Raw genomic sequence first — 27,213 nt, 5'->3', positions numbered from 1 at the left:
AACTTTTACTCTTACAAGATAGTTGAAAATTCAAACTTTCATTATAATAAAACTAAATAATTTACATAAGTATAATAAAAAAGGATTACACAACCGATCAGAGCATGTTTGATTTAAACATTTCTTTATATGCCAACAAAATAACATATAATTACATCTTAAATAAATTATGATTGATCTTCAACTGGTCTATATTGTCCTGCTGACTGGTCTTAACGTGGATCTTATGATTTCTTGGAACCTACGTGTGAAAAACTCACACGCTAAGTCACAAACTTAGTGAGACATATAATACAATAATACCATAATGAAATCATGAAACATGCAATCCTATAATATCATAATGTAATAAAAGTCATCATATATCTACTTAACAATAACATATATAGACATGCATTTAACAAATAATAACATATCACATTATTCCATATCATTTCATATTATATCTTTTATTATCCCATGTACATTACTGAGAACTTACCCCCATCTTTTCGTGCAGTGAAAATGCGAGGATGAATTTTCTTAAGGGGGGAGATTTGTAACATCCCAAAAACCAGGTTAATGACTAAATTGTAAGATTTTGAAACTTTATGTCTAATTTAGAAAAATTGAAAAGTTCAGGGGTTTATCTGGAAAATTATTTGTGTAGGATTAAATAGAAAAGAAGGAATATTGGTCATTATACTAGAAAATAATTAAAAATCCCATTATGGTTGTTTTATATAACCACGCGGAAGAGAGAAAGGAAAAATCAAGAATTCTAGACATCTCTTCATCCTTTTTATTCCTCTCAACATGAGCTCCATAACTAAGGTAAGCTTTGTTTTAGTTGGTTATTTCTAGAAAGTTATGAATGGTTTTGATTGTTAGAGCATTAGGAAAGATTATGGAAACGTACAGGGATGTAAAAACTAAAAGAATTGTAAGTTATAGAGGATTGAATATAAGAAGTTTCTAAATGAAATTGTGAGAAAGAGTTAGTAAGTGAAGTTTGAGATTAAATTTGACTTGTCATCAGTTAGAATTAGAATTATAAAGTGTTAGAAATGAAATTAGAACATGTTGAAAATTTAGTAAGATTCTTGGTTTCAAGATTTATGATGAGATATTGAAGATGATGTGTTATATGGATATAAGATGGTTTGAGTAAGTATAGTTGAGTTTAATGGCATGAAAGGAGTTCTAAAAGTGGAGTTAAGTAATTATTGGTAAATTTTTGGGTTAAAGGAGTGAATTATGGGCAAGGGGTATCGGTATTGTTCATCCAGTACCGATACTTCAAAGAGAAAATGGATTATATTTGGTAAGGGTGTCGATACTGTATGATCAATATCAATACCATAAGCCAAAAGTTGATAAATTATTCAAGGAGTATCGATATCGAAGGGGTATTATCGATACAATGGGTACCGACACCATTATACAAGTACCGATACCATTTTTAGAATTGAAATTACAGAACTGGAAAAGGGTATTGATACTACAGTACAGTATCGATACCACAGTAAGGTAGTATCGGTGATGTACCTTGGGTACCAATACTACTCAAAGTGAAAATTTGAATTAAATATTTCTTTTATCTTAGGTTATTGACGATCGATATATAATGGTTAGAATTCTAATATTCGTATCAAATGTATAATTGTGTAGATATTGAATATAAGAAAGTTCTGGAACAGTTGACGAGTTAAAATTGATCAAGAAAGAGAGATATAAAGAGTTATAGAAGTTGTTGGGACTAAGTGAGGCTAACGTGAGTGCATACTACTAGAATATATGTATTTCTATATGGAAATTAGACTTGCGATAAGTATGTTTCCGATATTTTGAATATATGATTGCATGAGTAAAAGCATGATTATGATTGTATATTATGTGAATATGTGTTGTTTACATTACATGTTATGTAGTATGAACCTATGTGATACGCGTTATATGACAATGATTTATGAGACCATACAAGAATGTTACATGAGATACGTGATAATAAGCTATGAGATTATATGCCTATGTGATATAAGTTATGTGAATTGTAATAAAACTAAATAATTTACATAAATATAATAAAAAGGGATTACAAAACCGATTAGAGCATGTTTGATTTAAACATTTCTTTACATGCCAACAAAATAACATATAACATATACCTACATCTTAAATTAATTCTAATCTGATCTTCAACTAGTCTATACTGTCCTGCTAACTGGTCCTAACGTGGACTTTCTGATTTCTTGGAACCTATGTGTGAAAACACTCACACGCTAAGTCACCGACTTAGTGAGGCATATAATACAATAATACCATATTGAAATCATGAAACGTGCAATCCTATAATATCATAATGTAATAAAAGTCATAATATATCTACTTAACAAGAGCATACATGTACATACATTTAACAAATAATAACCTATCACATTATTCCATATAATTTCATATTATATCTTTTATTAGCCCATGTATATTACTGAGAACTTAAGGTATGTGAGTGCACTGAGGTTGTCCACAAATGTTGTCACCACAGCTCGTATAAATTACACTGAGTGTCATATAGAATTGTCACGAAAGACAACATATATGTCCCATAGGACCTCGTAGAATTGTCCCGAAGGACCTCATAGAACCCTCGACTCTTGACATGCCAATTATACCCTCAGCTCTATCACATAACATGGGCTTTACCATTTATCATAATTCACATAACTTATATCACATAGGCATATAATCTCATATCTTATTATCACGTAGCTCATGTAACATTCTTGTATAGTCTCATAAATCATTATCATATAACGCATATCACATAGGTTCATACTACATAACATATTCACATTAAATTTGACTTGTCATCAGTTAGAATTAGAAGTATAAAGTGTTAGAAATGAAATTAGAACATGTTGAAAATTTAGTAAGATTCTTGGTTTCAAGATTTATGATGAGATATTGAAGATGATGTGTTATATGGATATAAGATGGTTTGAGTAAGTATAGTTGAGTTTAATGGCATGAAAGGAGTTCTAAAAGTGGAGTTAAGTAATTATTAGTAAATTTTTGGGTTAAAGGAGTGAATTATGGGCAAGGGGTATCGGTATTGTTCATCTAGTACCGATACTTCAAAGGGAAAATGGATTATATTTGGGTAAGGGTGTCGATACTGTATGAACAATATCAATACCATAAGCCAAAAGTTGATAAATTATTCAAGGAGTATCGATATCAAAGGGGGAGTATCGATAAAAAGGGTACCGACACCATTATGCAAGTACAGATACCATTTTTAGAATTGAAATTACAGAACTGGAAAAGGGTATTGATACTACAGTACAGTATCGATACCATAGTAAGGTAGTATCGGTACTGTACCTTGGGTACCAATACTACTCAAAGTGAAAATTTGAATTAAATATTTCTTTTATCTTAGGTTATTGACGATCGATATATAATGCTTAGAATTCTAATATTCGTATCAAATGTATAATTGTGTAGATATTGAATATAAGAAAGTTCTGGAACAGTTGACGAGTTAAAATCGATCAAGAGAGAGAGATATAAAGAGTTATAGAAGTTGTTGGGACTAAGTGAGGCTAACGTGAGTGCATACTACTAGAATATATGTATTTCTATATGGAAATTAGACTTGCGATAAGTATGTTTCCGATATTTTGAATATATGATTGTATGAGTAGAAGCATGATTATGATTGTATATTATGTGAATATGTTTTGTTTACATTACATGTTATGTAGTATGAACCTATGTGATACGCGTTATATGAAAATGATTTATGAGACCATACAAGAATGTTACATGAGCTACGTGATAATAAGCTATGAGATTATATGCCTATGTGATATAAGTTATGTGAATTGTAATAAAACTAAATAGTTTACATGGGTATAATCAAAAAGGATTACAAAACCGATCAGAGCATGTTTGATTTAAACATTTCTTTACATGCCAACAAAATAACATATAACAAATACCTACATCTTAAATTAATTCTAATCTGATCTTCAACTAGTCTATATTGTCCTGCTAACTGGTCCTAACGTGGATCTTCTGATTTCTTGGAACCTATGTGTGAAAACACTCACACGCTAAGTCACCGACTTAGTGAGGCATATAATACAATAATACCATATTGAAATCATGAAACGTGCAATCCTATAATATCATAATGTAATAAAAGTCATAATATATCTACTTAACAAGAGCATACATGTACATACATTTAACAAATAATAACCTATCACATTATTCCATATAATTTCATATTATATCTTTTATTAGCCCATGTATATTACTGAGAACTTAAGGTATGTGAGTGCATTGAGGTTGTCCACAAATGTTGTCACCACAGCTCGTATAAATTACATGAGTGTCATATAGAATTGTCACGAAAGACAACATATATGTCCCAAAGGACCTCGTAGAATTGTCCCGAAGGACCACATATATGTCCCGAAGGACCTCGTAGAACCCTCGACTCTTGACATGCCAATTATACCCTCAGCTCTATCACATAACATGGGCTTTACCATTTATCATAATTCACATAACTTATATCACATAGGCATATAATCTTATATCTTATTTTCACGTAGCTCATGTAACATTCTTGTATAGTCTCATAAATCATTATCATATAACGCATATCACATAGGTTCATAATACATAACATATTCACATAATATACAATCATAATCATGCTTCTACTCATGCAATCATATATTCAAAATATCGGAAATAGACTTATCGCAAGTCTAATTTCCATATAGAAATACATATATTCTAGTAATATGCACTTACCTTAGCCTCACTTAGTCCCAACAACTTCTATAACTTTTTATCTCTCTCTTTCTCTTGATCGATCTTAATTCGTCGACTGTTCTGGAACTTGCTTATGTTCGATATCTACACAATTACATTTGATACGAATTTCAGAATTCTAAGCATTATAAATCGATTGTCAATAACCTAAGATAAAAGAAGTATTTAATTCAAATTTTCACTTTGAGTAGTATCGATACCCAAGGTACAGTACCGATACTACCTTATTGTGGCATCGATACTATACTGTAGTATCGATACCCTTTTCCAGTTCTGTAATTTCAATTCTAAAAATGGTATCGGTACTTGCATAATGGTATCGGTACCCTTGGTATCGATACTACCCCTTCGATATCGATACTCCTTGAATAATTTATCAACTTTTGGCTTATGGTATCGATATTGTTCATACAGTATCGATACCCTTACCCAAATATCATCTATTTTCTCTTTGAAGTATCAGTATTGGATGAACAATACCGATACCCCTTGCCCATAATTTACTCCTTTAACCCAAAAATTTACCAATAATTACTTAACTCCACTTTTAGAACTCCTTTCATGCCATTAAACTCAACTATACTTACTCAAACCATCTTATATCCATATAACACATCATCTTCAATATCTCATCATAAATCTTGAAACCAAGAATCTTACTAAATTTTCAACATGTTCTAATTTCATTTCTAACACTTTATACTTCTAATTCTAACTGATGACAAGTCAAATTTAATCTCAAACTTCACTTACTAACTCTTTCTCACAATTTCATTTAGAAACTTCTTATATTCAATCCTCTATAACTTACAATTCTTTTAGTTTTTACATCCCTGTAAGTTTCCATAATCTTTCCTAATGCTCCAATAATCAAAACCATTAAACTTTCAAGAAATAACCAACTAAAACAAAGTTTACCTTATTTATGAAGCTCACGTTGAGAGGAGGAAGAAGAATGAAAAGATGTCTAAAATTCTTTGTTTTTCCTTCCTCTCTTCCACGTGGTTATATAAAACAACAATAATGGGATTTTTAATTATTTTCTAGTATAATAACCAATATGCCCTTCCAACATTCTTTATTTTCTATTCAATCCTACACAAACAATTTTCCAGATAAACCCTTAAACTTTTCAATTTTTCTAAATTAGACACAAAGTTTCAAAATCTTAATATTTAGTCATTAACCTGCCTTTTTGGGATGTTACAGTCAGTGTCGGTCAAGAGTTTATGAGTAGACATGCCCTATAGAGTTATATCGTACTTCTGTATATGAATTTGTAGAGAGCTCATGCCACAGTAGAGAGGGTAGAAGTGAAATTAGAGCTTTCTTAGCTGTTGATTTTGGTGATGTGAGTTTAAGGTGTAAGTTTGATGGCTTAAGCTTAGGAAGGAAGACACGACTAAGATAGTGATGATTAGTGAGAAGCCCAAGAGGTTTAAAGATAGTTTTGGCCATTAGGGTACAGAAATATTCCTCTAGTGAAGGTTTCGTGGAGAAACCATTAGGTAGAGGAAGCAGTTGGTTAGTGTAGATGAGTATTAGATTAGAGTTGCGCAACATAAGCATAGAGGTTGACTTTAGTAGAAGTTTGGAAAGTGCCATAAGGCACCAGAGTTTTTGTGCCGGTAGATGAAACGGTTTAAAGGTTGTGAGCTTAAGATAGAAGTTTAAATGTCCATCCCTAGTTGACCTAGCGTTCAGACCTTATAATTAGATGTTGTAGTAGTTAATATACGTCGTAGATGCCCAGCAGAGTCCAGAGTGAAATCTTTCTCTAGGGAAATTTTGGGGATAAAATTTCTTGTAGGATGGGAGAGTTGTAATACCCCTGAATTTTGGGTTAGTAGTTCGGGTCAACCCGAGACCCATAAGTTGAGCCCATTAGATATTCCAGAGAAGTTGAGACCATTTATGAGACTATTGGGCCTTAGTTTGTCCCAATAGTATAGAGAGGTGGTGAATTTAGTTTGGGCTAAAGAAATGAGGGACCAAAAGTGTAGTTTACCTATAGACGGTTTTAAAGAATAAAAACCCCTTTATATCTAGAGACTTCCACTTGAAAACCAAACCCAAAAACATTTTCCCTTTCATCTCTCATTTCTCTATTCTTCATTCCTTCCGAAGAGAAAGAAAAGGTGAGAGCTTTTAAGATCCGAAGCCTAGATTGAAGAATTTTAATCTCTATCCCTTAAGCTTCCATTCAAGTCTTAGATCTTTAGTTTTGGTTGCGATTTTAGAAAATGGGTTTTTGGAGAGTTTTATAGAATTTAAGAAATTTAAGTTAGTTTAGGAGAATTTGAGTTGTATACAGTGTTTTTAATATAGTTTCCAAGCCATATACAAGTTAGTAACTCTTAGATTTTCTTATGATTAGTTAAAGAGGTATAAGAGAGTTCTAAAGAAAATGATTTGGAGAATATGAATCCTAGTTGATTCAAGAGGATTTTTAGCAACCAAGGAGGCCATGTAACACACTCACAACTTCCTCATAGTAATTGTGTGTCATTAGAAGGAGTTATAGCTAGAAAGTTAAGTTTGAAACATGTTTAGCAAGTTTTCATGGTAGATTTCATGTTAGATGTTATTTGCATGTTATAAAGCCTTATTTTTTACCCCTATGATCACATCAAACTTCAATAATAATTGAGAAACCTCAAGGTAGGAAATTGAGGACCTTGGATAGGTATTAAGAGTGTTTTGGAGAGTTTTCTCAAGTGAAAAAGTGAAATCTACAGTATAGGTTTCGAAACCCCTTGTTCATAATGACATTCTACAGTAGAGGTTACTAAACCCTCTAAATTAGTTTTGAAACCCCTATCCAAAATATCAAAATTGGCCAAAATTGTTGTCTGGGAGGCCCTAGACCAAAAGTATGAACATAAATGTGATCAAATAGGTGTGAAACACTAGAATAAGTGCTAGAGAATGTGTTTAAAGTTGGGTTGCAATGAATGGAATAGCTTTAGGGGTATCGATGCCTTAGGTAGGGTATCGATACTGCAGAGTATGTATCAATAATGTTAAGTCAGTATCGATACCAAGGGTATATTTTAGGCTTTAAAGCAAGGAGAATTATAGAGGCAAGTGAGGTTTTCCCAAAAGCTTATAACTACTCCCAAATAAGACTACAAGTGAGAACAATATTAATGTTTAATTCAAACGTAGAAATGATTATAATTAGGGTCAAATAAAATTAGCCTTGTTTGATGATTGATAAATGATTTGAACACTCGAGTTCCCTTAGAAAAGCTACTGGAGTCAAAAGTATAGATTTAGTCCCGATATATCCTTAGGGAGTGCGCGAGGCACTTTAAGCTGACTAGTTTGGGCGCAAGGTCTGACACTCAAGGAGTGGGCTAGTCGTGGGGGTTGACCGATACAAAGATTCTGAGCAACCAGCATTGGTAGACTAGAGGGGTGTGTGAGCTTCGAGATTCAGAGATCCCTTAGTTGCACCATGACGTCTACCATAGTGTAGAGAGTAAGTATACAAGTATACTCACTAAAGCATAGCACTAGACTAGATAGCTTGAGCCTTTTAGTGATGCACTTTTAGTATGCTCTAGTTGTTAGTGAGGCACTGAGCTAGTTAGCTCAGCCTTTGGATGTTTCCAATGACAGGTTAGTAGATCGACCAGTTCGAGAAGATTTAGAGTGACCAATGTCCATATCTAGTTCAGAGCAGAGTACGTCATCAAGTTTCTTGAACTGCATGTATATTCATAAACACAGTTGTATTGAGTTGTAAAGTCGGTTAAGAGTCGATATGTATATTTTGAAATGTATTTATTTATTTTGAGAGCTCTACGTTGTAAAGTTTTAAAGTATATTTTATTTTATGGTTTTTTTTTATATTACGAAAATGGTCATTTTAAAGAAATGACCAAAGAGTTGGTTAGCCACTCCGGTGGTTCCATGTGACATCCTAAATTAGTCGACTGTGTGTCGTACTGGTCTAGGGTGTTACAATCGACCTTGGCGTCAAGAAAAAATCATTGCTAATCTCCAAGACTCCAGGTTTAATTTACTATTATTTCTCTCCACTTATTTTCATTTTGTCTCTTAAAAATGGACTAATTTTGTTTATAATGATATAAATTTAGGGTTAGAGTTTTACTAATTTGTAAATAAATGGGATAAATCAATATTTATCTTAACTTTTAAGAAAATATACAACGCTCGATGAATATCATTAAGCACCATTAATGTAATTTATACAATTTTAAAATTCTAAACGACTCAACTTATAATTATAAATTAGTTAAAAATTTTAAGGGTAAATTGTTTAAAATAAAATTTTAATTACATTAATTTTCATAATTTTTTTAAAATAATTTTTTAAAGATAAATTATAATTTTTATTGTTAAAAAAGAATATGGAAAATAATGAAATTAATATCTTATCTTAATAATTTACCTTTATATTTTTAACTAATTAGTAATTATATGTTAAGCCTTTTAAAATTTTAAATGATGTTCAATGGTGCTCATTGTTAGTAATGTTCAATGATGCACGTCCAAAGTCAAAAACTCATCCTAAGTTTTATCTCTATCGTGTAACAAGACATGAGCTTCTGGCCCAGGTAAAGATACCGACAAGATTTTATTGATACTGTGGAAAATGAAAAGTTTAAAAATTTTATGATTAAAGAGAACTTGTATTATGAAAAATGGTGGAGTTCTTTAATTTCATCAAATTGGGTTATTTTTTATCCTTTTACAATTATTGTGTAGACGGGTTAGGAAGATTGTGAACTTGGATAATCACATTGCATTGGCATGTGTTGGGCTCAAAGCTGATGCCCGAATCGTCATAAGTAGGGTTCGAATTGGATGTCAAGCCACAGGCTATGAAGATCCAATTATTATTGAGTATATTACTCGATACATGCATGTCTTTAGGGTTTTTTTGCCAAAATACCCAGTGGGTAAGAAATTATGGTATTAGGCCTACTCAAGCTTTATTTATCAAAATACAGTAAATGCTACAGTCCAAACCAAACTCGTCACCTCAAGGTGATGAGTTACATCAGATATTATTTTTTAATGGTCCATGTAACACCTAGACCAGTATGCACACAGTCGACCGATTTAGGATGCCAAACGGAACCACCAGAGTGGCTGACGAACATTTTTATTATTTCTCTTTCTTAAAATGACCATTTTATAATAGAAAAAACATTCATAAAATACAATTTAAAACTTTTACGTCGGATAGCTCTCAAAATAATTATATATATATATATATATATATATATATATATTTCAAAAATATACAGACCATCTATTGACTGACTTTATGACTTAGTTTTACATCAGGTTTATAAATACACATGGCCTTTCAAAATCTTAAGACATACTCTAATCTGCTCTGGTTTGGGCTATGCCTCTCTAGGTCTCCTCAACAGCTTCACCTAATCTGCATAAGGAAGCAAATTCCAAACACTGAGCTAAATAGCTTAGTGTCACACTAACAACTAGCTCATACTAAAATTGCATCAGGGAAATTCATCAAGTTACTCAATCTCAATCATTAGTGAGTATCCTCGTGATACATACTCTCTAATCTATGATATAATCCATGGTGCGGCTAAGGGATCTCTACATTTTGGAGCTCACACACCCCTCTAGTCTACCAAGGATGGTGCCCGGAATCTCCCTGCATCTTGGAGCTCCCACACCCCTCTAGTCTACTGAGGATGATGCCTATAATCTCTGCACCATTCAACACCCTCGACTAACCCACCCTTCGCGGGTGTCGGACCTCGTGCACTAGTTAGACAGTTTAAAGTGCCTCGCGCACTTCCTGAGGATATCCAAACTGCAACTATACTTTTGACATCTCTAGATTTTCTAAAGGAACTTGGGTGTCCTGATCGTTTCTCGAGCATTCAACTAAGGCTAGTATTATTTGATCCTACTTTATTCTCGTTTCTATGTTAGAATTAATCATTAATAATATTCTCACTTGTAGTCTTATTTAGAAGTAATTATAAGCTTTTGGGAAAACTTCCTCTCTTCTTAAAGCTCTGTTAAATTTACTACCTAAAACATCACTTTGGTATCGATATTGACCTTGCAGTATCAATACCCCAGATGATTTGGCCTTGAAATTTAAAAGGGAACTATCGATACTCATATGGGAGTATCGATATTGGGACCTTGGGTACCAATACTCCCTAGAGTATCGATACCAAAATGGCATTCTAGAATCCCGGTCTTGATACCAGACCCTCACCTCAAAAACTCAAATTTCATGGTTCCCTTATAACAATATCGATACTATTTCTTGCAATATCGATACCAACCCTCAAATATGTCTTATTTAGGCATGAAATCACCCTTTAAACTCTCTAATTTTGCTACCTAGAGGTTTTCTAATGATTATTAAGTCTTATGTGAACATTAAGGGTCATAAATGAGGCTTTAAAACATCTTATAACTCTAAAACATGCATTTTCCATGAAAATCTACTTTATAAGCTTAATCTCTTCTCATATGCTCTCTTGCATTTCTAATGACCCACTAAGGGTATGAATGAGTTGTGAGTGTGTTACCTAGCTTATTTGGCTATTAAATCTCCTCTCGAATCAACTAAGATTTACTTTTTCTTTACCCATAGCTTTGGAACTTTCTTCCAGCCTTGGCTAATCACAAGCAAAAATAGAACTTACTAACTTGTTTAATACTTAAATTTGAGTTAGAACACTCCAACCAACTCAAATTTACTAAAACTAGCTTGAATCCTTTGATTTCTTAAACTTCCATAAAAACCTAAATTTTGAAATCCACTCTCAAAACTCAAGATTAAAGGCTTAAAAGAAAGCTTGGAGGGTGAAGGTTTGGATTCTTACCTTGGTTGCTCAAACTAAACTTGGAATTCTTTAAATCTTGCTCATTTTTCTTGCTCTTGGGAGGAAAAGAAGAAAGAAAATGAAAATATTTTGGGAGCTTTGGGGTTTCACATGAAAAACTATTAGCTTAAGGGGTTTTATCCTTTAAACCAAGCTATGGGTAAACTATACTTTTAGTCCCTTACCTTTTTACCTTCATTTAAAACCATCACTTATCCTGTGCTCTTGGGCTAAACTTAGGCCGAAGACTCTCACAAATTGGTCTCAACTGCTCTGGGAGATCTAATGGGCTCAACTTATAGGTCTTGGGTTAACTCGAACTACTGAAATGGGATTCAGGGTATTACAATCCATAAGTATTGGGCGCCACGTAGGCCATTATTCTAATCGTGTTATAATGAATCGTCACGCCGAGTTGATGAGTCCTTTAAAAAAACATTTTAAAAAATAAATTTATAAAATCAAATAAAAAATATTCGATGGAACTTCTCACATCAAGGTGACGAGTTTCTTCAAATTCAAAAAAAACTAGCTGTTATTCAAGGGGTAAAAGGGCAACAACAGTCACTTAGAACTCATCACCTCGAGGTGACGAGTTCGACCAGTGATTTCAAAACACTAGTCGTTTATAGCCATTGGGGATAACGCTATAAAAAGGGGTTTGGGCATTTGTTTTTCACCAAACCCTGCATCCAAAAAAAATTGAAAAAAAACATATGCTGTGCGATTATCTCAAAAAATGGAAATCTGAAATATATGTTGTGCCTATATAATGTCCATGTTTCGTCGCCAGAGAGCCTCATCAGCGGATGATGACATATATGCATCAATCTGGTCTATTTTTGGCTGTATTTTTACGTGGCGTCAAGGTATACCCAGCGTTGATCGAGGCTCTGTTTGAACTTTGGTGCACCGAGATGCACACATTCCATTTCCTGAGTAGTGAAGCAAAGATTACTTTGAAAGACGTCGCTTACCAACTTGGTGTTCCTGTGGATGAAGCCCCCGTGGTGAGGCATAATATGTACGTCCCCTCAACGCTGGTCTACCAAGTTATGGAAAAATAGACACCATCTGATGTCATGAGGGGCTATCGAGTAATGATAACGTGACTAGAGTCTGAATTCGATGTGACTAGAGTCTGAATTTGATGTGACTGTCGAGTCTACCGACGGGAAGGCTGTTTACGTATCCCGAGCATTTCTTCTTCAAGTGATCGAAGAGATATTATTACCGAATAAATCTGGTAACCTGGTGCACACTCAATATCTACAAATTTTGGAAGACTTCACTGTGTTCTGTAATACCAGTTGGGGCTCGACAATCCTAGGTTTTCTGTATCGGGAGCTTTGCAAGGTTGCAATTGTAACGCCGGGTCAAAAAGCCTTTAGTATTGCTGGCTGGAAGGTAATTGTTTAACTTCATTTATTTTACTTTTTTTTTAATTTCATAAATTTATTTTTTTATTTTTTTATAATAATTTTTATATTTAAATATTTTAGACGGCGTCATAAAATACCAGAGACAAAGTTGGTGGGTGCCACTGTACGAGACATACAGATGAGGAACGACATCGTCCGTCGATTCAAGGTATGACATACGAAATTATTTTTTGTTTTTTAATCTTTTTGACTTTGTATATACTACCTTTGATATTTAATATTTACAGTTCTCTTGGCTTCCATATGTTGACGAGGAGATCAAGCATGTATTGTTGGGGGTAATTTCTTGAGGGATCCCACTTATAGTGTGTTATGACAATGTTATTGCCCCAAGCGATTGTTGAGTGGCATGCGACTGATAGAGTGATGTGAGAATTTACGGTGCACCAACTGATTCTTATACAAATAAAGGTTGATATGGACGTTCTCCATACAATCGATACTCGTAGGAAACATAATGAAAATTGAGCAGCGCGACACGCTTACTAAATCAACCTATGGAATCAACTTGAACTATCGCCCCCCATCGTCAGGATTACACTGCAGGACTTAGATTTCGACCACTCTCATTCTCTCTGACTTTACGAAGAAAATTGAAGTACTAATATTTTGATAAGAGCAAAATGTTTTTGGACTAAATTGATTTTTTTTCAATGTTTTCATCAAAATAATTCAAAGTCCAATCAAAACTTTAAAATGAGTATTTTTACTAGAAGTTTCTAAACTTCTACAAGAGTTTTGAAACTTTCCAATAGTTTCGAAACTATCTTAAGAGTTTTGAAACTTCCATTAAATTTTCAATACTTTGGGTCTAACGGTCATATTTTTCCAACGACTCTTTTGAAGAGTTCCGAAACTTTCCCAAAGTTCCAAAACTTTGTGTACAGAAAGTCTTCCAACGACTCCAAACCTTCCCAAACGGCTAGTAACTCATTCCAACATATAAAAACAAGTTGATGACACTTGAAGAAGTATACCAATACTTATCCAAGCAATCAAACACAAGAGTAAAACTTTTCATTCTTTATTTCTCTTTCTTTATAATATTTATGTTTTTGTGAGCTTTAATTTGTAAACGCCTTCCTTTTAGAGGTTTTCTTGTTTATCTCTTATCCTTTGTAAAGGGGTTTTGGTTCTAGTTTAACCAAGTGAAAAACTAGAGAGTTGTAAATGTTACTCTTGATCCTTGAAAAAGAAAAAACAAATTAGTTGAGTTTTTAGAAAATCCTAAGTGAGGAGCTTAGGAGTGTATGTAGACTTCATTGAGTAAGTTGAACCACTATAAATCATTGTGCAATTTTTTCTTATCCTTACTCCCTAACTTTCAAAAAGCCAATTCACCCCCTCATGGCTCATTTTCGGTTGATCGAACGAGCTTCATCGAGCCCAACAATTGGCATAATAGCTTGACTCATTAGAAGGTCTAACAAACTTTAGAATATCCTTAAAGAAACTCTATCTAATTTTGAAGCAACTGAGAAGATGGCTGCCACCTCTGGCTCGTTCTATATGGAAGACTCCCAACCGATCAACAAGCTTCCATACTTCGATGGAGCCAACTACCATCATTGGAAGAAATTAATGAAGCTATTCATCAAATCCAATGATCTTGATGCATAGAAGATGATCGAGAATGGATACTCTTCTCCAAATAAGAAGACGAAAGAGTGGAGTGCCCAATAACGGAAGAAAGCTCAACAAAATGTTAAGGCCATGCACATGTTGTTTTGTGCATTTGGTCCCAATGTCTATGAAAGATTTTCTTCTTGTTCAAATGCCAAGGACCTTTGGAATAAGCTCAAAGAACTTCATGGTCACAAGAAAGAAGAACCGCCAAAGGTAGTGTGCTTAATGGCTCTTGAAGAGCCCAAGGTATCTTCTAACTCTAGTGGATCTAATTCATATTCTTTTAATGAGTTACAAGATGCATATGATGATTTTTTTTTGAGTTTGAGACCATGAACTCTAAATACAATAAAATGATTTTAAAATTTAAAGTTGAAAATGATTTTCTTTTGAAAACAAAATGAAATCTTAAAGAATGATTTAGAGATTTCAAAAGTAAAAATTAAATTTTTTGAAAAAAGAATGCTTTGATTTAAAACTTAAGCTTGAATTCTTAACAAAAGAAAAGGAAATCATTTTAAATAATTCATCTAATTTCATAATGACAAAATACTCACATTGTCATTATCATGGTCACATAGAATATGATTGTCCTTTAAAGAAAGGAAAACATTTTAAAATTAGACAAGTATGGGTTCCAAAGGGAACAAGGGGAATTAAAACTAACATCCAAGGATCCAAAGCAATTTGGATACCAAAATCCAATTGAATATCCCTTGTAGGTATGTGGGAACAATGGTGATGAAAGTGAAGATATTCAAATGCTCTAGCCACACTTGACATGGAATGGGTAACCTCTAAGCTTATTTTCTTTATCTTGTATAATTGCTTGCTCATTTGTTTTTAAAACATATATGAGTTTTGATATTAAATACTTTTATGTTTTCTATCTCTTGTATGTTAAAAAATGTTATGATGAACATTTTCTAAACTTTTGATGATTTTTCATAAATATTTGTTCATCATAATGAATTTTGGTCAAAATTGATTTTAATGTTTTCTTTTACAAACTTTAATTTTTGACCTTAATTTAAATGTTTATGCATGTGATTTATTGCAAATGATATATCTCTAACAATTTATAACAATTTTAACATTTTTGGATAGTTTTATACACATGTACTTAAATACAATAATTGGTATTGCATAAAGTATATTAGACTTGAATATATTGAGTTTCATATGCTACTAACAAGTTTGTTCATCTTTGTTGAAATTCAATTTTTTTTAAGTGTCAAGCTTTTAAAGTCAAATTTTTGTTTGGAATGCATTTGTTGAGGGTGAGTTTTTGATTTTTCAAATTATTTTAATGTTGAAATTACTACTTATTTTCCATTGTTATTTTATACCTTAAAAGTTTGAATTATTTTTTATATAACGAAAGGGGGAGAAGTATAGGTTTGAAAAATTCAATTTCAAGAATGAAAAATGAGGAGTTCTAATATTTTCTAAAATATTTATCTTTTTCATTAAATGTTTTAATAAGGTGGAGCTTTTGCCAAAAAATATTTTTCAGAGGTTTTGTTATATCAAAAAGGGGGAGATTGTGGAACTAATATTTTGATATAACAAATAAGGGAAAAATGTTTTTGGACTAAATTGAATTTATTCAAAGTTTTCATCAAAATAATTCAAAGTCCAATCAAAACCTTAAAATGAGTATTTTGATCAGAAGTTTCGAAACTTCTACAAGAGTTTTGAAACTTTCCAAGATAGTTTCCCGAAAAGTTTTGATACTTTCCAATAGTTTTTGAAATTATCTTAAGAGTTTCAAAACTTTCATTAAAGTTTCAATACTTTGGGTCTAACGATCATATTTTTCCGACAACTCTTTCGAAGAGTTTCAAAACTTTGTGCGCAGAAAGTCTTCCAACGGCTAGTAACTCTTTCTAATATATAAAAACAAGTTGATGACACTTGAAGAAGCAGACCAACACCTATCCAAGAAATCAAACACAAGAGAAAAGCTTTTCATTCTTTATATCTCTTTCTTTTGTAAATATTTGTGTTTTTGTGAGCTTTAATTTGTAAACACATTCCTTTTTAGAGGTTTTCTTGTTTACATCTCTTATCCTTTGTAAAGGGGTTTTGGTTCTAGTTTAGCCAAGTAAAAAACTAGGGAGTTGTAAATGTTACTCTTGATCCTTGAAAAAGAAAGAACAAATTAGTGGATTTTTTTGGAAAATTCTAAGTGAGGAGCTTAGGGAGTGGATGTAGACTTCATTGAGAAAAATGAACCACTATAAATCATTGTGCAATTTTTTCCTATCTTTATATTCCTTACTCCCTAACTTTCAAAAAGCCAATTTACCCCTCTTGGCTCATTTTTGGTTGGTCGAACAAGATTCATCGTGCCCAACAAAAATGGCAAACCATATCTCACGACACTGGAAGAGAGGGCAGAATGGCAACATCATCAGGCCACATCACCAAGTCCAAGTCTAAGTCCAAGAAGAAAGAGTCGTCATCATCGTCTCAACCGAATTGGGTTGGAGGTTCATGGGACGCACCACAATACACTTAAGCATCTTCGACAGAATATGCAGTTGTGGGTGATTGAGACCATATCATATATGGTCAACAAAGTGGGAGCCAAATCGAAGTAGTTACGACGATGATGGCGTCAAATGTCATAAATCCATCCTCGCATTTCGTAGGTCGATCACAGAGTGTGTTGTGTACACCTCATCGACAAAACAATGATGACGACGGCGATCAAGGCCTATGACCCCGCGACATTATCATTCAACCACTCCGCGACATCTTCAAGAACTTAGAAGACATAGATAAATTTCCTTTGTAATTTTCATGTAAAAATTTATTTTTTACAATTAATTTACTTTGCATTTCATTAAATTTAAATAAATTGATTTTCTTTAATTTTAATTTTTTAAAATTATCTCGGCCGAACTCGTCATCTCAACGTGACGAGTTCCATCGAATTTTTTTGATTTTATAAATTTTATTTTTTAAAAAGTTTTTAAAAATATTTATTAAAAGGACTCGTCACCTCGACTTGACGAGTCATTATAACGTCATTAGAACAATGGCCCACATAGGGCCACTACGCGTGAACCATTAAAAAATAATAATCATGGAACTCGTCACCTCGAGAAGACGAGTTCAGTGTGGACTATAGCATTTGTCGTATTTTGATAAATAAAGTTTGGGTAGACCCAATTCCCTAAATATTTTACCCGCCTGGGTATTAGGCAAAAAAAATCAGTCTTTAACGTTTTTTTAGCTCAACAGGGCAAACCAAGAAATTATTTAGCCCAATAGGATAAAATTGTTTTTATTTTAGAAAATACTGCAAATGCTAAGGTACAAGGAGGTGACGAATTCTCTTGAATATATTGATTTATTCGTTTCAGTTGAGTGGGCCCCACATTAGTCATTATTTTAATTTATTTAATGGATTAATCACGTCGACGTGAGGCTCAAAATTAAAACGGCTATGCCCTATTGGACCAAATAATTTCTTGGTTTGCCCTATGGGGCCAAAAAAACCGGTCTTCAGCAGTATATTACTCGATACATCGGATTGAATGTCAAAGCCGATGCTCGAATCCTCATAAGTGGAGTTGTTAGGGGGCCTTTTGGTCTCTCAACTCTGATTGTGGGCTTTGATCCATACTCCGGTCCGGTGTACCACCACTATATCAGACAGATCCATCAGGGACATTTTCAGCTTGGAAAGCTAATGCCACCGGGAGAAACTCAACTCGATTAGGGAGTTCCTAGAGAAGAACTATAAGGAAACCTCCGGACAAGAAACTATCAAGCTTGCAATTCGTGCATTGCTTGAGGTAAGTTTCGTTGCCTGGTTCTTCCTTCGTTAACTTTTACTTTGCTTTCCGGTGTTGCTGTTCCTCGATCTCTCGTCATTTAGGCTTTGCTTGGTTGAGTGGAAAGATGGAAGGAAAATAAATTTCAAGTGTGCTTGGTATGTAAGAAAAGTTAGAGGCGTGATCATTTTCCATCCTTATATGTAAAACAAATCACTCAATTTGGAAGGAAACGATGAGAGAAAATGTGAGAGAGATGTGATGTAGTTCAAAATATGTATTTTTCTGAACTTATTGTTCTTTTACTCTCATTTTTTCACTCTACCAAGCAATGATTGGAAAGGAAATTGCATTTTCTTGCATTTTTTTTCATCCTTCCTATGTAAAGGAAAATTTAATTGCCCATCTTTTCACTTTTATACCCTTGTAATTTTCAGCCCCTTAAATTTCCTTGCCTCTCTAGCAAGCAAAACCTTAATGAATATGATGATACAACTTCTGCTGCTTCGCACTTAGTTGTTTAAGCCACATATATGAATTAAAGCTATCTTTAACTTAAAGCCATTCTCCCTTCATAGCTTATGCATCATATGTTTTAATCATTCATGCATTTGCAAGTCATAAAAAGTCGCATGATTTATCAACATGTGCCTCTAGAAAAATGGAACATACCTTAATGAAAATTATTAAGTGCAGCGAAACGAAGTGGAACTTGTATTTAATTTGATTGATTCTTCTGGGCGTTTGTTTTGTAGGTTTAGAATGCGAAAATCAATAGCAATTCTATGTGCTGTGAAGTTATTCTGATGGGTAGCAGTGTAAATTAGAACATCTAAGAGTTCTTCTTCTATCAATATGTTGTGGGTTATGACATTTTTAGCATTTCATTTTCTTTTCTGCTGGAATCATAGTATGTTCGATCACTTGGAAGAAAGAGACTCATCTGAGGTTGAAACAAGGATATTGGAGGAAGGTGGAGAGAGGGACTTTCTAGCTAATGGATTTATGAAAGTTCATTTTGGCAGATTGGTTTTCAACTTCCCATATCTTTATTTTGAGGGGCATAGCTGCATCTGCTATCACTTAGCGGCTCACTAGGATATGGTGTTTGGAATTCGGAATCATTTCTAAAGCGTGTGATGATCCATCAGCTATACCTGAGTTGTGGAACAGATATATTTATGGATCAATAAACTCAGGGTTATACATTTCTCTAGTCCTCTCGATTCATTTGTAAACACAATCAGTGTGCTAGTTTGTTTGTCTCCATTTGATGTTGTTAGTACTCCTAATCGAAGTTGGAATTTTATTTTTTGCTTTTGGTATATTCTACATAACGACTTATGCTAAATGCTCACAGTCTAGGAGGTGTAGGTGTGCTTTAATCTCCTCCTTGATGACCTACTTCATTTTATTTATTATCATATCATATATGTCAGACTGAAGAGAAAAAACAAGCCGCTGCCGATGTACTATTTCAATATTCAAAAGTTGCAATGGCATGCATAGGAAACCAAGTCCGACCTTGGGATCTGAGGCTGCATTTGATGAAGGTGGCTTGGAGAAAAGGGTTACAATAATATCTATTACATGCCTTTGAAATGATGTTTTGGAGTGGTTGCATTTGCTACCATGCATATTGTCATGTGAACTCACCTGCCATGCATATGAAGAGTAAAGGGTTCAATATCAAGGGCCAAATTTTTCCCAAGATAATTGACCATAGCTTTTTCCACTTGTTTAGGAAATATCAGGGAGAGAGCTTCATCCCAAGTTGCTGCTTCTCCTGATTCAATGGGCGAGTCATCAAGCTGAAGTACAACAAGAATTGATAAGAAAGCTGATAAAGCTGATAAATGAGGTGAGTTGAGAGCGATTCTCATTTCACTTGAAGCATCATTATACTTCTTATCGTACTAGATGCTTAATGCAATGCAACTTAGGATGTTCCAAAGATGTTTGATCATAGGAAATTGTGTAGTTTGTTTGATACAAGTGGCATTTCTGTGTACAATAACAAATAAATCATAAATTTTCTTTCAAAAGGTCTATTTTATTGTTTCTTCTCTTTATACTTAATACAAAGCATTTCTTGCTTGAAAGTTGTCTCCGATATGCTAATAGAATCAGGACACCATCATCTTCAATCAATCATCTTATGTGCAAAATGCAAAGAAGTTCATTTGATTCATCTTTCATGATTTATCTACCTTTCTCAGCTATGAATCCATCATCTGACATTCCCTTAGCATTCAACATTTTTCACTTCAATGTTGACATTTCTTGTTCGGCTTCTTCTACATGCTGAGGTAGTGAGCCAGGTTTACGCTTTTCCCATAATGTATCTTCTTGCCAGGGACTACCACCATCTACCTGGGATGCCTTCGTTTCATAACAAAATTAAATTTCATTGAGCATAATATAAAAATAAAAGGGGCCAATTCCATCTACCTGATTAGTTTTACCATGCACAGGCAATGTTAAATAATCATCAGTGAAGCTTGTGATCATCTTTTAACATTTCGTCAAAGTGAGAAGTTTCAAACATGGGAATACCAGATGATAACCCAAAGGACTGAAGCTCACGAGACTTGGCAATCCGATGAGTTACATTTCCCCTAATTGTGGGAATTCCATTTTATTCTCAAAGGGTAGACCTTTTGATGCTAGTGAGGATCCCAAAATGTCATCAATGGCAATTATCTGCTCCAGCGTCTCACAGTAGCTTATTCTTAGGCGGTTCAAATGTGGTGAATTTTGGATGAGTATCATTGGAAAGATGTATGTCAAGCCATTGCAGGATTCTATGGCTAACTCTATGAGATTTGTTGCAAATGCGATGTGACCCTTCCATAGATCTCGTAGCCAAATCATATCGGAGATGTTCAGGCACTCCAGATTTGAGATGGAATATCCACTTTGAAACTGAAAGAGTTGTTTAAAGTTTCCTATAGTTAAATGTTCCAACCCAGGAGATATTTGTCCCAATGGCACGCTCTCCATGTTGCAAGAATTGGGGTTTAAATACAATTCCTGTGTGGAAGTAACAGGAACGGTTACTCTTTTATATTATCTGTATCAGTAAAATCTTAAGAATATCACCTTTAAATAGAAAAACAGAGGTAAAAAAATGAATAAAAGTAAGATTATCTTTAATGAAGCGGACTTGTTTGCTTCTTTCTGAATAATGATTGCAAACCGATGACATCTGATAACTTGTAAATTTTCCAAAGCTGGTGCTTCCATAATATTATTTTTCTGCCAAAAAAAACTGCCCAGATTTGTTGAATAACGTAGACCTATCTCTTGTAGGCAAGGCAGACCTCCAGCCAAACCAAGTGGGAAAACAGATTCTGCATTGGGGCACCAAGACATGTTCATAGTTTTCAAGTGTGGCAGCAAGTATATTGTGCTGGATTCTGTTTTATCATCTTCGATACTTTCCAACTCCATGAAAACACTTTTCAGTTCCTTGCAATTGTTTATTCCGAGTTCTTGCAGCATCCTTATGGTTTGAATGGCGGAGAGTGGGAAGAGATGTTTCAATTGATGGCAACCAACTATTTCTAAAACCAATAAACTTTGGAAGCTGACAGAATGTGTGGGGAATTTTCCTATCCATCTCAATTCTGACAAAGATTGTGCAGTCAGATGCTCTACATTTGACAGTAATGGCACTGTTCAAAGCCTTTAACTATCAACTGTTCCAAGCTTTCAAGAACATCCCAACCGTCTAAATCCACAGACATTGAAGATGATCCAGCCTAATATAATCCATAACATAAATGGGAATGAAAAGCATTTGACAAATCAGTGAGATCAAGGCTAAAATAATGAAATGAATCTGATAATTATAAAAAAACAAGACAGCTTAAGAATTGGGTCATTCATTCATTCAATTATATGACTATATAAACGATATAAAAGAGAAGGAAAAAGGGAAGTCTACCGTTAACTGCAGCCTCTTCCCAACTTGTGAAATTGAAAAGTTGATCAATCGAGGACACTCACGAACATCTAAGCTTTCCAAGGCTGGCGCTTTGAAAATATAGTTTTCTTGAGCTAAACGAATCAAGTTCCTTAGACGACAAAGTCGTAGATGTTGTAGATTACCAAGGTGCAGGAACCATCTTGGTCGACTCCATTGTTCTTTTACGGTGCCGAAGACTTGCTTTAATTCATCACAATCATAAACTGAAATCTTTGCAAGAGCAGGAATACCTTTAGCCAAAGTGATGGGGCATACTGTAGTTTTGGACAACCACTGATGTGGAGAGTTTTCAATTTACGCAAGAATAGAGTAGGGAGAGAACTGCTTGATTCTGTTTCACCGTCATTATTTTCTAGCTTTGCGAAGAGCGTTTTCAATCCGTCACAGCCACTTATCCATAGTTCTTCTAACATCACCAGGCTTTGAATAAGGGAAGGTGAGAAGAGGGATTCCAATTTGCTGCACCTTTCTATGTTTACGACCTCAAGGCTTTGGAGACCGAAAGAATGGACCGAGCCTTTGAAAGTGGTTTGTCTTGATTTTGTTCTCCGTTGTACGGGAGATCATCCATTTGAAACGCCCCTTGCAACTTTTCACATCGTCTAATAGCCAATTCCTTCAAGTTTTTCAAGAAACCTTGTGGAGGCTGACCCTTGCATAAGGTTTCCAAACCATAGATATATGTTATCCTTAAAATCTCCAAATGAGTGAATACAGAAGTTGGCCTTCTCCCTGTTGTCGTATCAACCAAGCATTCAAGATAGTAGCACCTCTCAACTCCAGGGCAAGTTAATCCATTTAGTCCATCTTTGTTTGCTTCTGGAACCACGTTCGTTACGATCCTTAGTTTTTCCACGGAGTTGGAGATGCTTTTGACTGCGGAACGATCCCTTGAATGCAGATAACCGATCATCCTGTTATAATTCATTGGTAAAACATTTACTAGAAACCATTAGTAAAATAAAATTGAGTGACGTAACTAGAATATAAACAAAGGAAGTGCCTTGAAGTGAGTCACCTCAACTTCTAAATGAACAAATGAATTGCTTAAAAGGGGACAACTCGACATTGAAACCTCCGTCAAAGGTTTTGAAAACTGCAGTTGTCGGAGCATGAAATCATTTTCCGTCCTTCCTTCTATACGCCCGACCAGTTGTTTTAATAGATGGCAACATACACATAAAGCTTTTCCAGTTGCGGAAGCTCTTAGGTGACGTTTGGTTCGAAGAAATCCCTTAGAATTAGGGGAATTGAAATCCAATTCCACCACTTTCTTATGTTTGGTCAAGTTTTCAAAGGGAATTGGAATCCCTCATGACTTCAACTTTCCATCAAATGAGGAAAAGTAAATTTTATTCATTCTATGATGGAATTCAAATTCCCTTGTTGGAGGGAATTGAAATTTGATTATACTACCCTTATCAATCTTTTGGTAACTTATTGAATAAATTTTTTTTTATTTCGGGTCGGGTCAGGTCGTGTTTCTAATTCATATATTCAGGTCGGGTCGGGTAAAACTTTATTTTGGTCTGGTCGGGTCAGGTCGGTTTTTTTAAGTGTGATATTCGGGTCGGGTCGAGTTCGGGTTTAGGGTGAAAAATACCCGACCCGACCCGAAAATATATATAATTTTACCTTATATATTTAGGAATAATTACAATAATACCCCTATCTATATAATTTTTTCAATTAAGTCACTGTTTTTATTGAATAAAAATAATTTTTTTATTATTTCGGGTCAGGTTTCTAATTCATATATTTGGGTCGGGTCGGGTGAAACTTTATTTTGGTCGGGTCGGGTCGGTTTTTTAAGTGTGCTATTCGGGTCGGGTTCGGGTTTAGGGTGAAAAATACCCGACCCGACCCAAAAGATATATAATTTAACCTTATATATTTAGGAATAATTACAATAGTATCCCTCTATATATAATTTTTTTCAATTAAGTCATTGTTTTTATTGAATAAAAAATAATTTTTTATTATTTCGGGTCAGGTTTCTAATTCATATATTCGGGTCGGGTTGGGTTGTCGGGTCGGGTGGACCAAAAACTCGACCACCTAATTGGAATGATTTTAACTTATAATGTTTATTAGCATAATTTTTATAATTTATTGAAATGAATAATCAATCAATAAAATTAAAATTTAATATTTTTTAAATTTTTATAATTTATTGCTACATGTAATTTATAAAACAAACTAAAATTAAGCAAAAAAAACAAGAAGGGCAATCCTGTCATTTTACATTACTGAAATCAAATTCATCTGACATGTCTGCGAACCAAACAAAATATGGAATTGGATTCCAATTCAATATTCTGCCAACCAAACAGAACATGGAATTGGATTCTAATTCCTGACAGATTCTAATTCCTTCACAGATTCAAATTCCCTCAGAAACATTCCAGCGAACCAAACGCCACCTTAGGGTGCCATGAAGGTCGGAAAAATGTACTCCAAACTATCACATGCTTCTATGTAGGCTTGTCTTAACTTTGGTAAGGACAAGAACTGATGCTCGAGGATATTTCTTCCTCACCACTATCGGATTCTGTAATTATTTGCTTCAATTCACCATAGTCGCTTATCTCAAGGTTTTCTAAGAGAACCAGAGTTTAGGCACGACTTTGACTCCAAGGTTACCCAAGATGCCCTATAGGGGTCCCAAACATTTTTAAAGTCTTATTTGTGGTCATAAAAAAGATTTCAAACATGCTAAAAACATCAAAAGCTTGAATTTAGCATTGGCATGCTTATACGTTTCATATCTAATGCAAGCTAAGCAACTGCACTAAGAGGTCCACAAATGATATAGGAAGGTTAGAAATGTATTGTCTTGATGCTTAGCGGTGGAAAAACGTCTCCAAATCAACCAAGAGTTAACTTTTTTTTTTTTTTTTGAATATTCTCCAACTTCTCTCACTAACCTAACATGAAAAATGAGTAACTAACTTGTTCATAAAACTAAAATTAGTCTAAGAACACTATCCTAATCTCATCTTACCCCATAAATGAGCTAGAATAACTAGATTCTTAAACCCCACTAAATCCCTAATTATGGACATTATGATCAAATTATGAGATCAGGAGCTCAACTGAAAGCTTAGGGTGAGGAGGCTATGATTCTTACCTTGGAAATTTCGTACCAAGTTTGGAGTGCTACCAAGTTTTCACCTTTGCAATTTGTTTGGTAAAGAGGAAGAAGATAGGGCACATGGAAGGAGAAAAATAGAGGGTGTGGTTAAAGCAAAATACATCTTCTTTCGTTAAAGTCGTCTACTTTTGTTTTAAAATAGGGTAAAATGTCTCTTTTAGTCCTTCCCTTCCACTTAGATATTTAAAATGGTCTCAATTCTCTACATTTTGGGTCTAACACAAGTCCACTTCTAAACTTACTTGGTCCGAGCTATTCTATAAGGCTATTGGGCTCGTTTTATAAATCTCGGGTTAGCCCGAATCTATTAACTTGGGATTTGGGGCGTTACACTACCTACCCTTATAGCGCTTCTGTCACATGATCAATATCTCTGCATCTAACGTCAAGGACTTTGCATGGAGAATTCTCTGCACCATAACATGACAAAGATACCTCCGCTTTGTCATAGCTTCAAGATCCTCCGCCAAGTAATACAACTTGAAAAGACAATTGCTTACATTTATATCGGAGCATCAAAACATTTCAAATTACATCTCCACTTTAAGCGTTGAAATTCTTTACTTTAAAATTTTTGCAGCAAAATCAATTTTTTGAGCTGAATAACTTTCGCTACCAACATGAAGCGAAAAAAACTTTACTCTGCGCTCACCAAAACATTAAGGATAGCTCAGCATTGAGCTTTGAGACATTTCGGCATCAACTTAACATTTGAAAAATCTTCAGATGATATTTCACTAACCATCAAAAATCTCTTAGAAAAATAACGAAGACACCTTCGTATAACATATTTTGGAGTATCAATAATACCTCTGCACCTTTACTTAGTGTTTAGATAAATCAATCTTTTCACTATATCGTATAAGCGTTGAGATTCCTCGATACATTTGGGGACATAGAGATGGCTTCGCCCATATCTAAAATTTTAATACAAGTCTATAAGGACGTAGAGATCTTCCGCAACTTAAGCGTTGACATACCTTCGTCCACTTAACAGATTAAACGCTTCACGAGTGAAGACAAGGTTTAAAGACTCACTCAAATGACAAAACGAGAAAATAATAATCTAACATATTAACCTAACAAAATCGAAAGAGGCGAGATATAAGATCAACCTCGTAGATTCGATGGGCATCTTCAAAAGGACTATAGGTTTACATAATTTATAGCATTCCCTTGATTAAAGTGGACAACTTGTTATACTGCCAGAAGACACCTTAAAAAACAGTCAGTTCTCTGCTTACCGAGTCCTCCGGATAGACTCCATTTATCAGAGCTTTTAAGGAATCCATATCCTCTAAACACAGAGTATCATAACCTCTAAGCCAATTATAGTGCATAGACAAGTCTTTTGACCGACTCACGTAATTTATTAGAGTGAAATCCATGATCTGATAACCATATCTATTAGCCTGCTGACCTACAAACAATTATAATTACCCTATCTCTGACATCATCAACTCAGGTCATTATAAATATCTATCAGCTACAAATGAGACAGGGATCTCCGTTTCCTTCTCCTTTT

General features: G+C 34.2%; 1 protein-coding gene and 2 long non-coding RNA genes across 3 annotated transcripts; 1 reads left to right on the top strand and 2 right to left on the bottom strand.

Moving 5' to 3' along the window:
• The first annotated feature begins 18,374 nt into the window (after positions 1–18,374).
• On the top strand, positions 18,375–20,769 carry LOC120139304. Its single transcript, XR_005517614.1, has 3 exons — positions 18,375–18,564; positions 19,299–20,096; positions 20,288–20,769. It is a non-coding gene; the product is annotated as an uncharacterized LOC120139304 (long non-coding RNA).
• Positions 20,770–20,773: 4 nt separating this feature from the next.
• LOC120139303 lies at positions 20,774–22,360 on the bottom strand. The gene is made up of 3 exons (XM_039154576.1): positions 21,694–22,360; positions 20,995–21,576; positions 20,774–20,925 (listed from the first exon to the last, which is right to left on the bottom strand). Exons 1-2 carry the CDS (start codon positions 22,045–22,047, stop codon positions 21,151–21,153), a joined length of 780 nt encoding a protein of 259 aa, XP_039010507.1. The 5' UTR covers positions 22,048–22,360; the 3' UTR covers positions 20,774–20,925; positions 20,995–21,150.
• A 336-nt stretch (positions 22,361–22,696) lies between these two features.
• LOC120139276 lies at positions 22,697–25,766 on the bottom strand. The gene is made up of 2 exons (XR_005517605.1): positions 25,665–25,766; positions 22,697–23,448 (listed from the first exon to the last, which is right to left on the bottom strand). It is a non-coding gene; the product is annotated as an uncharacterized LOC120139276 (long non-coding RNA).
• Between the last annotated feature and the right edge of the window lie 1,447 nt (positions 25,767–27,213).

This window comes from Hibiscus syriacus, unplaced genomic scaffold (assembly GCF_006381635.1).
Source record: "Hibiscus syriacus cultivar Baekdansim isolate YM2019G1 unplaced genomic scaffold, ASM638163v2 tig00110733_pilon, whole genome shotgun sequence".
Taxonomy (NCBI): Eukaryota; Viridiplantae; Streptophyta; class Magnoliopsida; order Malvales; family Malvaceae; genus Hibiscus; species Hibiscus syriacus.
This window is presented reverse-complemented; position numbering and strand designations above follow the sequence as displayed.

Bases quoted from the DNA above. Each gene is read 5' to 3' on its own strand.
- LOC120139303 (XM_039154576.1), bottom strand. From the start codon at position 22,047: ATGCTGCAAGAACTCGGAATAAACAATTGCAAGGAACTGAAAAGTGTT. The intron at 21,577-21,693 runs ATAATCTTACTT...ACTTCCACACAG, and splicing joins ACAAGTCCGCTTCATTAAAG to GAATTGTATTTAAACCCCAA.